Below are 16,463 nucleotides of genomic sequence, written 5' to 3'. Positions count from 1 at the left end.
GGAAACGTAAAATGATTGGCTAGAAGTGTATCACAGCTCAGGAAAAAAAAGCAACGAAATAAAGCACCGAAATGTGCGCTGCTTTTCGGTCTGGTTACTACCGTTTATGTCAGAACGTACCCATCCCTACACTTAAGATACTTCTGCTACTATCTGCCATAGATAATTTTTTAGGCCTTCTACCTCTTGTTCTGTCTTCCACTTCTCTGGTTTCCTTAGTTTTTGTAAGGACACCCTGAAAATACTATTTTGACAGACATAAAACACTATTTTATGTCTGCTAAATTGTGTAGAGTTGGCAAAGTACAGACTCTCTTTACTTAGAAAGTCCAGATATTTGTTTAAAAATGTAGGAAGTAAAAGTAAAAAGTTGTCAGAAAAAATCTTCTTCAGTACAGCAGCACAGTGTTTGCGCTTGGTCATTTGTTATCATTGGCATTTTATGTAGATTCAACTTAATAAATGAGGACATGTGTTATATGTTGTTGTGACAGGCCGCTGGTAACAAAGTGCCTAAAGATACCATTTGAAAATGGGTTGTTGCTAAGTTATCTGTTATGTGTAGACAACACTGCTTCATCCTGTGAGTTTTTTTATGATGATTCATAGGGCAGTGCTAAGTGGCTAAAAAAAACACAAAAAACATTTCTCTGCAAATGCTACAACGACTGGACTGAATCACAGTGAAAAAGCAGCCAATGTCCTAAGAAAAAGTTCGAAACACAGGAGAACAGCTGCTCAAGAGCACTTGAAAAATGAGAACAAACTCTGGCAAAATACAAAGACGTTGGGAGTGGCTCTGGACTTTTGCACAATAGGCACACACAGACACACACAGAGCCCCACAGGGACAAAGGGTATCACCGTTCCCCTTCTAAATCCTCCTGTAATGAAGAGAAACTGGCACGAGTCTAAAAAGGTAACCATCCATTCCTTGCAGTCATTCAGCCAGGTCAGTGAATGCACCGGTTAGCAGCGGAGCGCAAAGAATGGAGTTCAATTGGCTTCTGTATTGTTTATATCAAGGAGTCTTGAAATGAGCCATATAAATGTCAATACCACTTAAATGTATGAAGATCATTTGTTTAAACAGACTTCTCATTAATCTCATCTGATTTCTCATTATTATAAAGAGCCACATCCAAGTGGACTGTGATCTGTGTGTTATTCCAAGTATCCACAGCTGGCCTGAACATTAGGGTTAGCCAATCTAGACCTGTAGTCCATCTATTTGAGATGTTGCCACACACACAGACAGAGGCAGCGTCTTTAGTTATACCTGCCTTTTATAAGAATTTTCTCATTAGATAAAGCGAAAGAAAACCTCACAAAACTTGAATATGGCTTTCTGCTGATTCTCTAATTATTTATTTAACGCTACAATACAACAGTAAATGTCCTAGTGATCTCTCATGTATGCATGGCACAAAGTAAAAGTTCCTCAGTATTTTTAATAAATGATATTTAAACATCTACAAAAATGCGAAGAAATGTTTAACTTAAAACATGTTTCATGCTCTGTCTGATTGATGGCTCCTACCCGTTTAGCCTGGTTCATAGCTCGTTACTTGCTTTCATATCTGGGCCAACTTGGACTTCATTCCATTAAGATGAAGTGAACACACTTCACTTAAGCACATTCTGTGCGCTGCAGCTACATCTATCGCCACGCTCTCACATACCACTGATGTTACTCTCACTCACTCGCGCACACATGGAGCATCTTACAGTTAAACTTTATTACACGACTACTATTACGTGACTAGATTACATGCCTCGCTCCTGGAGGGATCTCTGCTTGAGCACTCCAGGAGAGGTTAGCAATGGTCCCGAATCTCTTTCATTAAATCCTGATCGTAGAATGAGTTTAGCTTTAAACTGGCTTCTCTTTATTTGATTTTGGGACTTTCTGGTAGTATTTATGCAGAAATGTAGCAAACTATGAATGGTTTATACATTTTTAAGCACTGCAATTTTCAAACCAAAGGTGATTTAAGATTTGATCTTTATTCCAAGTCTTACTTCATCAGCACAAAGCACTCACCGAAAGGTCACCAGTCCAAAGTAAAGCAATCACATCTGAGTCATGGTGGAAGTGACTGACTGCTTATAGTGACTTTAAAAATGCTTAAATCAGGGTGGCAGCTGTTTTGTAAGAGCTGCTCTCTGCTGCACTTTCCTTGACTTTTCCGGGGAAAGGTCATGTGCCTCGAAGGCATTCTGAGGGAAAACATCCCATGGAGCTCCCCAGAGAGAGAAAACTGTGCCCAAGAGAGCTGGTGAGATGACATGAAATGAGAAAGCAATCTTTTAAAATCCCACTTTAGTTGTTGTTCATTCCTCTGAAGACAGAAAAGGATGGGAGCCATTCAGGGGAAACCGCAGGAGGACAAAGTGTGTGAGGCAAAGTGTGTAATTTCAATGTTTGACGATATGCAAGAGCGGAAATGTACAGTGAAGTGTTTATAAAGGTGGAGGGCTTCAATTTTCAGATAAGAAGAGCTCATTTCTTCATTCCTTCTATTCTCAGTGCCCGTCTTAGCGTGCATATATGTGTGCGTGTGTGTACCTGTAGCTTTCTCAGGGTTGTTACACATGAAGCAGAGCCAGCCTCCTTCCTCCTCACTGTATCCAAACAAGTCGAAGAAGCGCACCTCTTCTAGCTGGATCTGAAGGTTGTCCAGGTCCTGAAGGCAAACGGAAAGGAAACAAATACATGGAACAACTGAGCATCTCAAATACTAAACTGTCCTACTTAAACTTTCTATCTGCTGTGATCAATAGTGACTGCCTCCATCCAAAGCAGCGGACAGTGCACAAGAGAGAGTAAGAACAGGATGCGGGCAGGGTGGAGCGGGTGGTGAGGAGTGTGAGGGATGATTTGTAACATAGAGATACCAGCAAGTGAGAAAGGGTAGATTTACAAGATGGCATGCTATGATGCATTGTTTGAGGTGTTGGCAATACCAAAAAGACAGGAGGCAGAGCTGTAGGTGCATATGTTCATACTGGGAGTGACCAGGATGGATAAGATAAGGAATGAGTACATCAGCTCAGCTCAGCTCCCATTTCTCTATGTAATGAGAAATATCACGGAGAGATCAGGCATCTGTGCTGAAGCAGAAGAATTTAACATTAGAAAAAACTGAGTGGTGTCCAAGATGGATCATTGGAAGCTTTGGAATCTGCATGAAAAAGGAAAAAAACACGTACAAAAATTAGGCTCGGGCTGAATTAAAAAGAAGAAAGCAGGTAGAGGACGAGGACCAGCTGAGCACCATAAGATGACTTAGCCAAAACAGGAAGGTGAAAGTTACGACATCATTCTTAGATTTATAGTCTACATAGTATTTATTAATGCATTTAATTAATCAATTTTCACTTCTTTGTTTTTCTCACTGTTGTATATATACATGTTTATACTCTCTCGTATTATAAAACCCCTTGTGATTGAGCGAGTGAAAGAAAGTCAGGCACAGGTTAAAGTCCCGAAAAAAAGTTTTTTTATTTAACCCAAAAACAAAGGTGGTTAAATTATACAAAAAATCAAAATCTTGTGCCCATAAAAGAGGTCAAAGTAACAGAAATCTACTCAAAGTTAGCAACAAACAATACTGTCAACTCAAACAAACTGACCTCCCTAAATGAGACAAAGAAACTTAAATAGGGCTGATCAGCCCACAAAAACACACAAAACCTAACTGAAACTAACATAACGAACTCCATTTCCCCCCCCATGATCCAGAGCTATGGAACGAGCCAATTTGCAGTTCTCCATCTAGGCTTGCTCCGCCCCCTTTTCATCTCTTGGCTCATCAATCAAGGGACCGGAGCAGCTGTAACTGAGGTAACTCAAAAACAAAGAGATTAAATCATACATAACAGTGTAACTTTAACTTTATTGTAGACTGTACTATTTTCTTCCTTTATCATGCTGCTATAAAACAACAATTTCTTTTGTGGGATCCATAAAGTATCTACTTATCTAACTATCTGTCATAAATGTTAAATATATTCTTTTTAATAAAAAAGAATGAAAAACATTTCATTAAAAGATGTGTTTAAGTGGGTTAAAACAATCATGATCAAGTTCATGGAAGAATTCTTGCACTGATTGCTGCACTTTTCCGGAGCTTTTCCTGAGCTGCTGGCGTAGCTCCGGATTGCTGTTATTATTATACTCGTCACTTTGTGCTTTACATGCAACACACAGACCCTTGCACGAAAAGCACTAAAAGACCTTTCAAAGAGTTTACAGAATTACCGAATGACAGCAACGTCAGGAAGAAGGAACACGAGAAGCTCGAGAAATACCAAGGGCTCACAGAAGAACTCGAGAAGATGTGGAAGGTGAAGGCAACAGTGGTCCCAGTGGTAACCGGAGCACTCGGTGCAGTAACCCCCAGGCTGGGAAGAGTGGTTCCCACTCCCAGGAACAACATTTGAGATCTCTGTCTAGAAGAGCGCCGTCCTAGGAACAGCTAAGACACTGCGCAGGCCCCTCGAGCTCCCGGGCCCCTGGGAGAGCACCCGAGCTTGAAGGATGAACCACCCGCAGGGGCGAGCGGGGGATTTTTATATATATCTATGTTTTATTTAGATTATACTAACATTCCTGTGGTTGTTAAACAGCTCAGGGCATAAGCAAATACAAAATCACACATGCATAAGGGATTCTTAACTCTAAGAAGTAGCTACGTAACAAAAATCCTGAAAATATCAACTTTGCATCTGTGTCAGAAGAGCAAACAATGGAAGACTAGACCCCCACCAGAAATCCCACAAGACCTCCTGCACATGGTAAGAGTTATACTTCACTTTGAATTCACACAAACACACTTCAGTGACACTTGACATATTTCTTTTTTTCTTCCTTGGAGAAAAACATGAAAATGATCGATCACTACCATTAGTTTTGTTTTGTTTTTTTTACATATACCGTACATTTACCATAAATTTACATTATCTTTAACTAAAACCATGTTTCTGCAGTGTTGTTATGTGGTTTCCCAGATCTCTTTTATCATGATTGCACAGTTCAAATACCCCAGAAGCAAACCTACCACATACACGCGGCTCCAGGATTTCTCTAAAAACAGCTCTTGCACACTGATCATCAGTAAAACTTCTGACTTCAGCAAGCAGGCTAACAAATGCAGATGGATTTAAATGACTATAAGAAAAAACTGAACGTAGCTACACTGTGCTGAGCTACTAGTGTGTTTTAATTTATCCCCCTTGATGTTAAAAAGGAAAGATGTCACATCTGATTTTTTATGTTATTACTACTTAAATGACTAAAAATGAAGGGGATTTGCCTGCAGATACAGATAAACCCAGACCATATGTGGTTTGGGAGAGACCGAACATCTGTGGGTTTACGCCAACATTAATATACTCATAACGTGCAGTGGACCGAGTGGTCTTCAGGAGATGTAAGCTTCAAAATGAACAAATGCAGAAAAAGATTTGCAAAAGAAAAGCAGGAGCGAAAGACAAGAAAGTTAGTGAAAGGATAAAAGAGAAGATGAGGAGATGAGAGTCGAATGGTATGACAAATACGTTACCCGACTGTTTTCGCAATATACTGTTTTATACTTGTACTCTACTACACTGCAGAGGTACCAAATATGTTAGAAAATACAGTGCACATCTTCCCCCCACTCGTAGTTCCACTGTGTTTCATAATTACGCTAATACGTTCCTAATATGTTGCTATCTGGAAATATAGGAGAGCGTTTATTGTTTTAACTGATTATAATATGTTAGCAGGATTTAGCTAAAGTATCTAACGTTGGCCATCTGCAGCTCCGGGCAGTATTTCCAGGAAATGTCAGTAAGCTGCACCTCTGAGCTTCAAACTGGCTCCAATGTAAACCCACAGAGGGTGTCACGACTTTTTACAGCCGTCTTTAAATAGCGTCAAAGGTGGGGTTATCTACCAAATGTTAATATAGTTAAAGAACCACTCCACCCGTTTTGAAAGGAGTGCTTATCAGGCTGTGGTAGCATTTGATTATATATTAAAAATATATGTTCATGCATTACAATTACAAATCAAATCTTGCTCTATCAGCAGTCACATCATCCATAAACACTAGTGACCTGCTTCTACTGGCAGCCATACATGCCTGTTTTCTCTTCCCATCATTCACCATTTGTCTTGGTTTTGTTTGTCTTTTCTATGTCTTTCAGATCTGCGCAGGCTTTTTAAAAATGTTTTCTGTCTAATTTGTCCTTCTTGTTCTTGAGTGTAATCAGTGGTTTGCAGCTTGTTGTAAATCCACTGTTTTCACATTCATGAAGGCATCTCTTAATTATAGACCTTGACACTCTTACCTCCCCGAGAGTGTTCTTGACTTGGTTTGATGTTGTGAAGATGTTGTGAAGCTGTTTCCATGGGAATAATCCTGTCGGCCACTTCGGTCGCGTTTTGTGGTACTTGAGGCATTTTTTGGTGTTGCTGAGCTGCTCAGTGAATTTATTGTTTTTAGATTTAGTCAGTCCGGATTTTTTTGTTCTCTCTCTCTCACACTGATGGGTTTATTTTTGTTTTTTTTCCGGCCTAACGATGGCCTGCCTCACTTGCACTGACATCTCTCTTTGGGCCTCATATTTAAAATTATAGTTAAAATATATTAAACACTTTGAATCATATCAAATATCCTGAACAGTAAATGCAAAAAAACCCCAACAAATTGTAAAATTCCTTGAATTGAAGTTGGAAGTCTGCACTTCAATCACAAATTGGTGATGTACAAAGACAGAAATACACAAACCGCCTTTGTCCAGCAAATTACGAAACTGACCTGACCTGACGGTGTTGTTCTGTGGATGGATGAGAAACCAGAACGACTCGTGAATCGTGTCGTAGTTTAGACTCACCTGAATCTCGTCTTTGTTGGCTTTACAAGTGAAAAAGAAAAAGCAGAAACAGCTTTTCTACGGACCTTCAAGGAGCCAATTACTGAAATAGCTTTAACATCGTTTACCGATGACACAGCAAACCTCTGAAAAGCAGCAACTGGAGACAGAAGCAGAGAGAAGATAAAAGGACCGGCTGTGAGTCAGAGGTTGAGCAACAGTGTCTAACAGTGAATGCAAACCCGACATCTGCTGCAAAATACAAGAAGAAATGAATGACCAACAAAGAAAAATGAGTAAGATCAGATGTATTTGCTTCCAGAGCCCATTACAAGAATGCCTTAAACTCCAGCGTATGTGTCTAACCAAATTATCGCAACTGAAAGGCCGTAATGCACGGAACAAACATCCAGTATGTGTTTTCAAATGTGAGCTTTGATGCTGCTGAGGTTGGAGAGATGAATTTGCAGCCGGGCAACAGCTTGTGTGGACAAACATGGCCATGTTTGATTCATCAAGCCCCGAAAGGTGGATTCAATAAAGAGATGAAGAAACAAAGGCTGGATTATGTGCGTCTGAATGTAATCTGTCTGTCCTCGCAGAGATTTCAATAAACCCCCTTTGTGCACCTCTCTCTATCATTTCTCTCTCTCCTTTCATCATTTTGTTTAAGTTTACAATTATATTTTCATCAAGATGCGAGATTGCCAGTGCACATGGCTGACGGCAACTGCAACAATGCTCAATGTACCAAATCTGCAAAATGCGTCCTTGAGGTTGTTTTTGCCATTTAAAATCTTATCTTATTCATTTTTTTCTAACATAAATCCAGATATTCTAATAAACTGGGAATGATAAAAGATTTTTTAAGAAGCCAAACTGTTATTAACTCCAGAAATGGAGGGAAAAAATGTGGTTGATGAGGTTGTAGGAATATAGGTGAAATTTCCGCAGAGGAAACTGAATGAGACTGAAGCAGGAAGGAGGAGGAGGGAGGGGAGTGTACGTCTGGAGAAAGGTGAGTGGATAAGAAGAGGGAGTGTTGGGAAGGGGGAGTGGAGGAGAGGCGGACTGAAGCAATAAACAGGGACGTGCTTTATTTCTGTTCCTGCGGACTTTCATCTGCGGCTCTGTCTGGCAGGCCGGGGTCCTGACTATAAAACTCCTTTCACACGGGCACACGCAGAGGTCAGCTGTCTCCTCTACCCTTGTTTCGTCCCCGAGCATCTTTATCTAATCACAGCCTCGGTCCCATCTTTATCTTCGAGTACCCCGCCTTCCTCCCTCCTCTCCCTCCATCAAAAGTTATCTTCACCACAGTTGTATCAACAAACTCTCACGCGCTGGGCAAACTGAGTGAAACAATACTTTTCAAGCACCTCCTTCCACGGACTTTGCTCTGTCTCCTTTCGTATCTTGTGCCATGTCTTCCTCTCACTATGTAAGATAATCCCCACTCCTTAAGTTTTCTCCTCGGCAAAGTTTACTCCTTGCTAACCGCCCCTTCAGTTCCTCTCAGTTTCCTTTTCTCTTCATCTGCATCCCATCTGACCATCTTTGCTCCTCCCCACCCTTTCTGCTCCTCATTTCCTTCACTTTTATCCTTTTACATCTTTATTCTTTTAACCTTTTACTATTTTCCAACTTTATGTATTTGTAACTTGTAAAACAAGTGTTATTAACTTGTTTAAGGTCCCCCCCCCCCCTTGCCCTTAGGCCCTCCATCCCCCCATTTTTGCTTCCACCAGCTTTTCTCTGTGTCATAAAACTACTAACCCAAAATGTCAGAAGCTAAACACAAGCCCCTCCTAAATCACCGAAGCCTTGTAAAGCCCTACGGTCTCCCTTTAAATCTTCCTGTCAGTACGGATGTAACTGGTAACCTTTTCTGTCTCACACATATAACAGCTTTCCTTGTCCCGCGGCTCTTCTCCTTGCTGTCAAATCATGTGCGATGCTGTTTGGCTGACAGTGACAGGAGAGAAGCTGTAGATCTCACTAAGGCGGAAAGAAAGCAAAGAGGCAGTGTGATGAATGTGGATGGAGAAAAGAGTAGTGGCTCTCTTTCTCCTCCTTACTCCTCTTAAATTACACCTTTGTTTTTTTTTCTTTCACCTCAACACTAATTTTGCTTGTTTTGTGTTTCCGGATCACCAAAATCGAAGCTGTCAGCATCAGCATGTTTTTACATTCTGCTAAGATAATTTAGTAGTGGTGAGCAAACTTGTTTAAGTCTACCGGTGCAGTATTTGCCACTCCCCGTCATTGCTTTGCACTAAGTGCATTTTAATGTGAAGGCAGTGATCTTAACCGTAACAATTAACAGTCCATTTACACAGTATAATTTCTTTCACAGACATTTGCACTTATGCATTGTTGGAATGTTGTGCTGAAACTTTGCAGACCCTTTTCTAAATTCCCAGGCCAACAAATACGGCTGTTTAATCAACGTCCACGGTGTTGTAGCTGTTCTAGGTGTTTAGTATCCTCGCCAAGAAGGCTTCAACATGCAGACTGGAGGAGTTGGGGACTGAGACACCAACCTTCTAATTGCAGGCAATCTGATCTGCCTCCTGAGCCTCAACTAACTACTACCAAGATACGCAGTATACAGAAATGCACCAACTTTAGGCAGTGGTGATTATAATTGTCATTGCCACATGTAAATCGTTCTAAAGCCCAGGAGTCACAGTCACTGGGTAAGCTGGTTTTCAGAGGGTGAATGCTGTGATCCATGACCTTTTCTAAAAACTTAACCATCTCATTTTTTCTATTGCTTTTTTAAAAAGCGAGTGAAAAGGAAAGACTCAGTGTGTCGAAACAAAGAGCAAAGCACAAAGATTCAGGGTCCATGTCAGGATACGCTGTGTGGAGTATGGTGGACGTTAGCGGAAATTAACCTACGGCAAAGATTTAATGCTGGAACAATCAAAGAAAAACACAGTCCAGGCGCCATGAGGAAAAGCAAACTACAGTGGGTAGCACTAGGGAACACATTAGGGAACAATAAATACAAAAGGTAATGAAGCTACAGTGGAACAGGGAACAGATCAGGGATAACGTGACAAGCACAAAGTACAAAAGACTACAAAAGTAAAACAGGATAAATACAACAAAATAAAATGACACGACCAAAAAAAATGTGGTATTTTGTAAATATAATAATAAACACAAATTCACTGTGTAATTGTGTAACTTTATTAGCAGCGTCCTCCTGAAATGCGCCAACAACATTGAGAGTAACGTCCTCCTCTCTGCCCCTTAATGCTCTCTGGTTGCTATGGTAACACATAAATATTTCTTTCAAAATAAGACACACAAATACAACACGGGAGAAGACCCAGGGAAACCGAGTTAACGTAAAAATCCTGAAAACCATCAATTTCGCACCCGAGCCTCAACTCTCGCGGCCCGGTACCAAACGACTCATGGACCGGCCCGGGGGTTGGGGACCGCTGTACTAAGGTGATACACAGGGGCACAAGCGGGGAAGACTACAGGTTATACAAACCAAACATCAGGCAGAACGATCATGAACAAAACCAGAAACTGAAGCAAGGAACTAGGACTCAGTGACAGTAATAAATGTGGCACACAAGAAAATACGCTTTTAAAAGAGGGCCATAATCTGACAGGCACCTGATAAAACAGCAGTAATTGAGTGGGAATGAGAGCTTACAGTTTTACTAACATGAAATAGTGAAAGTGAATGATCATCGTAAGTTGTAAAGTCACTGTTGTTGTTGGCACGTACAAGGGATTTCTCCGACCAAACACAACAACGAGCGTGTCAGCTGAAGCACTGTGTTATCAGCATGGCTATATGGCCCATAAATGTAAAAAATCACTGCATGTGTAGCTTCAGGGTCTGTGTTTTTATAGGCCTCCAGCTAAAACAAACAAGAGTTTAATGTGATCTAATTTAGGACCATTGAGATCATCAGGAAAGTAATTCGCTCATGGATAATCAAATCAGACAGTGAGAGAGTGAGGTTGTTTACCCTATGGGTATGTATGTGACGCAGGTGTATAAGTGCTAAGTGCAGCTGTTTTAACATGTGGCGACATAAACGTGTCCACACACACTCCCAATTAAGTTTCCGTGATTGAACAACAAGAAAGCGACTGGGCAAAAACCGGAGAGTTCAAGGAGAAAAACCTGTTGACAAAAGAGAAAACAAAAGTTCGTCTCACGTGTGATGATTCCCAAGACTTTTGGAAAAAGATTCTGTGGACTCATAAGACAAAAACTGAACTTAGTAGAAGGTTTGAGTCCCGTTACAGCTACCATAAAACTAACACAGCATTTCAGTCAAATGTGGTGCTGGCAGTGTGATGATCTGGCGCTGACTTCCTGTAACTGATGGAACCATGAATTCTGCTCTCTACCAGAAAATCCAGAAGGAGAATGACCGACCGTCAGTTCATGACCTGAAGCTCAATCACACAGGGGTTATGCACCAGGACAATGATCCAAAACACACCAGCAAGTCCACCTCTGAATGGTTAAAACAAACAAAATGAAGGTTTTGGAGTGGCCTACTCAAAGTCCGGACTTAAATCAGATTGAGATGCTTTGGCACGACCTTAAACAGGCTGTTTGTGTTGGAAAACCCTCCAGTGTGGCTGAATTAAACAATTCTGCAAAGAAGAGCTGGTTAAAATTCCTCCACAGTGATGCAAAAGATGCATTGCCAGTTATCACAAACACTGCGAGTGGCACACCAAGTTATTAACGTTTAGAGGGCAGACAGGTTTGATTAAATAAATAAAATCATCATTTAAAACCTGCACTTTCTTTTTACTCAGCTTATCTTTGTCTAATGTTAAAATTTGACATGTAAGTGTGCAAAATATGCAAACAAACTAAGAACACAGGAAGAAGCCAAACACTTTTTCTCAGCACTGTAAGTGTACTTGTGTTTTTTTCTGTAAGGGCTCCATATGGGAACCACAGCTGGTTGCAACCACAACACACGTTTAGAGAAAGACAAATAACAGCTGTATTTTCTTTGTGAGCCTAATTATTTCCTAATGAGCACTTAGCTTGTCACACATAAGAAGCGACAGCACGAAGAACACCACCCATTTCCACGTTCTCACCAAACCAGACGCACATATTCACCCCCCACACCATTCCCACCCAACCCCCCTCTCGTTCAATTGCTTTTTCTCAGTGTTTCAAATCTGCAAACACACAAACAGACATGATAAAGATGAGAAGACAGGGCGAACGGAGGTCCTGTATACAAACACGTCCATTCAGTGCCTTCCATATCTAAACAAAGTGGGTGCTGACGCTTCCCTATCTTTATTTCTTTCTTTTACGCAAGCGATGACTTCATCTTCTCTGGTGGAAACAGATAGCTTTTATGAGGAAGCTGCATGATTGCGCACACACACACACACCCACCCACCCACACTGCGGTGGTCCAGTACCTTCTTGTGTGGGGTAGTCTGCTGTGTCATGGCCATAGAAAAGCTGTGAGCTCCTTTAAGCTGCGTCTTTTCCCAAAGAGAACCCAGTTTTTGGACACACTCGTCCCTGGTGCTGAGAGGTACGCTGGACTTACTCTAAGAGACAAAATACAAGAGCAGGAGAACAAAAACAAATTTAAAAACTGAGATATGGTTCAGATAAAGACACAAAAGACTGCGCAAGAGCGTAAAACTATCCTAGTCAGTGAAGGTTCTCAATTATTCTCCAATACGAAATGTTTAAGAAACAACATATTTCAGACCTTCAGGCAACCAAAGACCAATGACATCAGATGCACGTCTTACACTTACTAACACATTTGTGTGCTTTTACAGCGGGACATTTGGGTGCACCTGTAAATGTAACAACATGATGTGAATCCATAGATGCGGCTGTCGGCTGGTCAGGTTGAAGCAGGATTTGGCGTACAGACAGTAGTGACCCTTCAAAGGACAGGAGAACGAAAGCTTGGCCGCACCACCTCGACTGGAATCTGCATCACGAAAAGAGCAAAAATGATAAAATATTAATATTTACCAAATCATTCAAAACGATTCTCCGCATTTGCACGTGGTCTTGTGTATTTTCTTCGCTGCCTCTGGCAAACTTCGCTCAACAAACTGACAATACCAGTAATAATGGAAAATTGACAGTCTTGGTATTGGGATCGGTCAGCTAGGGCCTCCACTCCTGGCTGCCACCCAGCACACAATGCAGGCGACCCCTACGGCACCTACAGCAGGTGCTGCAGCTGCAGTGATGCAGACGCTGTACCGGTCCCTCGTGGTGAAGAGCTAACTCTGAAGGGTGGCTGGCCTCTACCTTAGAGATAGGGTGAGAAGTTTAGCTATCCGGGAGGGGCTCAGAGGACAGCCGCTGCTCCTCCACATTGAAAGGAGCCAGCTGAAGTGGTTCGGGCATCTGAAAAGGATGCCTCCTGGGTGAGGTGTTCCGGGCATGTCCCACCGAGAGGAGGCCCCCGAGCAAACCCAGGACATGCTGGAGAGATTATATCACTTGTCCAGCTTCGGATTAGCGGAAGAAGATGGATGGATGGAAGATGGAAATGGAGTTTGTACAATTCTAATGAGTTTAAAAGTCATATTTGGTATGGACAGCTTTATTCTTCAACACAGCCTGGACTCTCTTACATTAGCTTTCTTATCATTTCTTTTTAGGAATCGTTTAAGATATTCAAAGCTCTTCCTTGGATGCTGGCTTTTCTGTTCTCTGTCAACATGGTCCCACACTGCTTCAATAGTGTTGGGGTCCAGACTCTGGGGAGGCCAATCCATGACATTGTGTGTTTGCTATCTAGGTATGCTTTCACTTCACTGCCAATAAGATACGTTCCAGATGGTATTGCATGGTGGCTCAAAATCTGATTTACATTCATAATTCCACCAGTTTTGACAAGATCCCCAACACCACTGCATGACAGAGCCTCCATCACGTTTTACAGATGAATGTAGACACTCACTGTTGTATCTCTCTCCTGACCTTTTTCTCTGCACAGTGACAAACCAGAAATTTCACATCTGGATTCATCACTCTATCAGACCTGTTGTCACTGATTTTCAGTCCAGCTCTTGTGTGAGTTGGCATACCTCAGCCTTTTCTCCCCGTCTCCCTTCCTTAACACTGGCTTCTTGCTTCCACTGAGACACGTCTGACATTTCTGATGAGGCTTTAGCAAACTGTAGATAGATCAACTGAAAGGCCAGATTTCATTTCAGATACTGTTCATCCTCTTCTGCCACTTGTTCTTTGTACTCCACTTATTCAGTTTCCCCAAATTATTTTAAGGACACACTTCATACTGCGCTCAGATCTGCCAAGTTTTCGGCTCATAGCTCTTTTTGAATCATATTGTTGGTGCAAAGATGATATTTTGTGCTTTTTCATAACTTCAGTGACAAAGAGCCTAACGATTCAATTTAAAATTGGTTGTTTGTCTGATCAGGTACAAAATCTAGTGTGAAACACAAGCCAGAAACACTTGTTTTTCAGACAAAGCCTGAAGGACTGATTAAAAATTAGTAAAAAAACCCCAAAACTTTTGCACAGTGCCGTACACGAGCTCCAGTTTAGAAAGTCCTGCATTATACTAATGTACCCAGCTTTCAAACAAAAGAAAGAGAACGAGTAAGACTGACGATAACAACAGAATCCCACCCAAAAGGCATCATCTACAAACCAAGAGCAGCTCACGATGAAATCAGCAGAAAAACTCCGAGCAGCAAAGAGGCACCCTGTGAGTGCGGCATGGACAAAAAAGCATGTGGACGCAGCGTGTTTTTACTGTGTCCATGTGCACGTGCAGACGTGCAGAATATATGTTTGGACTGAGCGCTCAAGCGCACTCTTCTGTGTAATCCTCATCCTGTGAGATGAAGGGTCAGCAGCTCGTGGGAAGGTCAGCCAGGAGCATGATGACATCATCCAGCTGAGACCAACCGTGACATCATAGGCTGCGAGCCTTTGGGTGGATTCTCATTGCCAGCAGGACCAAATACTAAGCCATCAAACACAAAGTACACAACTGCTGGTTATATTTACATTCACCTTCAGATTTAATCAATTAACCAGAGGCCAAAGGAGGAGTTTGTTATTTTCTGTCTTGTTTCCTGTTTTCATGTGTGTGTAATGTGTGGGTGCCGTTTGACTCTTGGCTGCCTCTCAGATAAAATGACATTAAGGCCAAAGGCGGAGCAATAACATCCTCACGTGTCAATCAAAATATCACCACCTCCTGTGCTGTATTGGGTACGCATCTGGTTTTCTGTGTTTTTCATCATGAATATGGTGAAAAAAATAATGCCTCACTACAAGCTTGTGTCTGTGGTTGGCTCAGAGAAAGGAGTACACACTGGAATATCATGTCTAACTGTTTACTTAAACTGCAGTAATATGCATATGATAACATGTATCGTTGAATGTGCTGTGTAGGCTCTGGGAGCTCTCGTTGTCCAGCTAAATGCGTTTCTTTCTAAATGTGCTCATTTTGTAAAACAAGTCCACATGATGCGTTTTTATTACTTACGTCACATTAGGATTTATCATCGTAGGAGGGGCTGGGTCGAGTTAAAAAACGTTTGGATATGCAAAAGGTGATGACAAGAGCTGCTAAAAGATGGCAGTCAAGGCTTAATCCAAGTGAACCGAATCGAATTGGAAAACTGAAAATAAGCAGAAATGATCTGAACTGAATGAAAATAAAGCACCAAATCCCTAAATATGAGAAGAAGGTGTGCGGAATTGTGAAAATGGATTGGAAAGTTTCAGAAAATGGATTAGATTAGTTTAAGCTGTTTCTTGCTTATTTGAACTGGTTGAACTGGTGTTTTGATTCTACCTGAACTCCAAGCACAAAAGTAGGAAAGTGCTCATCATTCACGCTCACCAAAACTGCTCCCATGCATACGTGTGCTTCTTGCAAACATCCTACATATGCATACCATTCATCTGTTTCTACTTAGCTTTGCAGATTTTGCCTGTGTGATTCTTTCTGGTTGCCTGTTTTTCCACACACTGCCTCTTCTGTCATTTCACACTCAGCCGCTCCGGCCTGTCCCGTTTCCCACCGCCAGTCACCTGACCCTCAGTGCCTCTCTGCTCACTTAAACATATTGCCCTAATCAACTCCCTCTGTATTTATAACCCTAGTTCACTGTGCCTTATCTGCCAGATTGCCATTGGCTACCTGTACACCCCAAACAGAATAAAAATGCCTCAAATAAACATCCCAATCAGAATAAGCAGGCCTGAAAGGGTTGGAATAAACCCTTTTGTAAACTGATTACAAGACAAATTGATTACTGATTGCTTTCTGGCTGTGTTTCTTCAGTGCATGCCCTCCGTCTTGATGCAGGTGCTTGGAGATGTGCATGTTTCTTCTTTTTCCAATTACGGCAGCTTCCTATATGAACTGTCACACTGTCACGCTGCTCCAATTTGGACATGGGCGCGCACACAAGTCTGTATTAGATCCAAAATCTTTAGCTGAACAACTGTTACTGCAACCTTAATGCAAGGAAATCTGAAAGTAGTGACACACACACACACACACACACACACACACACACACACACACACACACACACACACACACACACACACA

At 41.6% G+C, this 16,463-nt stretch overlaps 1 protein-coding gene across 1 annotated transcript in view; it reads right to left on the bottom strand.

Moving 5' to 3' along the window:
- The window catches only part of veph1 (ventricular zone expressed PH domain-containing 1), an 80,073-nt gene that overhangs the window by 12,666 nt on the left and 50,944 nt on the right, over nucleotides 1–16,463 (bottom strand). The window contains exons 10-12 of the mRNA XM_005720551.1: nucleotides 12,697–12,836; nucleotides 12,304–12,438; nucleotides 2,570–2,687 (exon numbers count right to left, since the gene is read on the bottom strand). Of these exons, the coding sequence (XP_005720608.1) occupies nucleotides 2,570–2,687; nucleotides 12,304–12,438; nucleotides 12,697–12,836 (393 nt within the window). The remainder of the gene's footprint in view (nucleotides 1–2,569; nucleotides 2,688–12,303; nucleotides 12,439–12,696; nucleotides 12,837–16,463) is intronic.

This window comes from Pundamilia nyererei, unplaced genomic scaffold (genome assembly GCF_000239375.1).
Source record: "Pundamilia nyererei isolate P.nyererei 1_Seehausen unplaced genomic scaffold, PunNye1.0 scaffold00003, whole genome shotgun sequence".
Taxonomy (NCBI): Eukaryota; Metazoa; Chordata; class Actinopteri; order Cichliformes; family Cichlidae; genus Pundamilia; species Pundamilia nyererei.
Note: the sequence above shows the minus strand (reverse complement) of the source record. Positions and strands in the feature narration are given on the sequence as shown.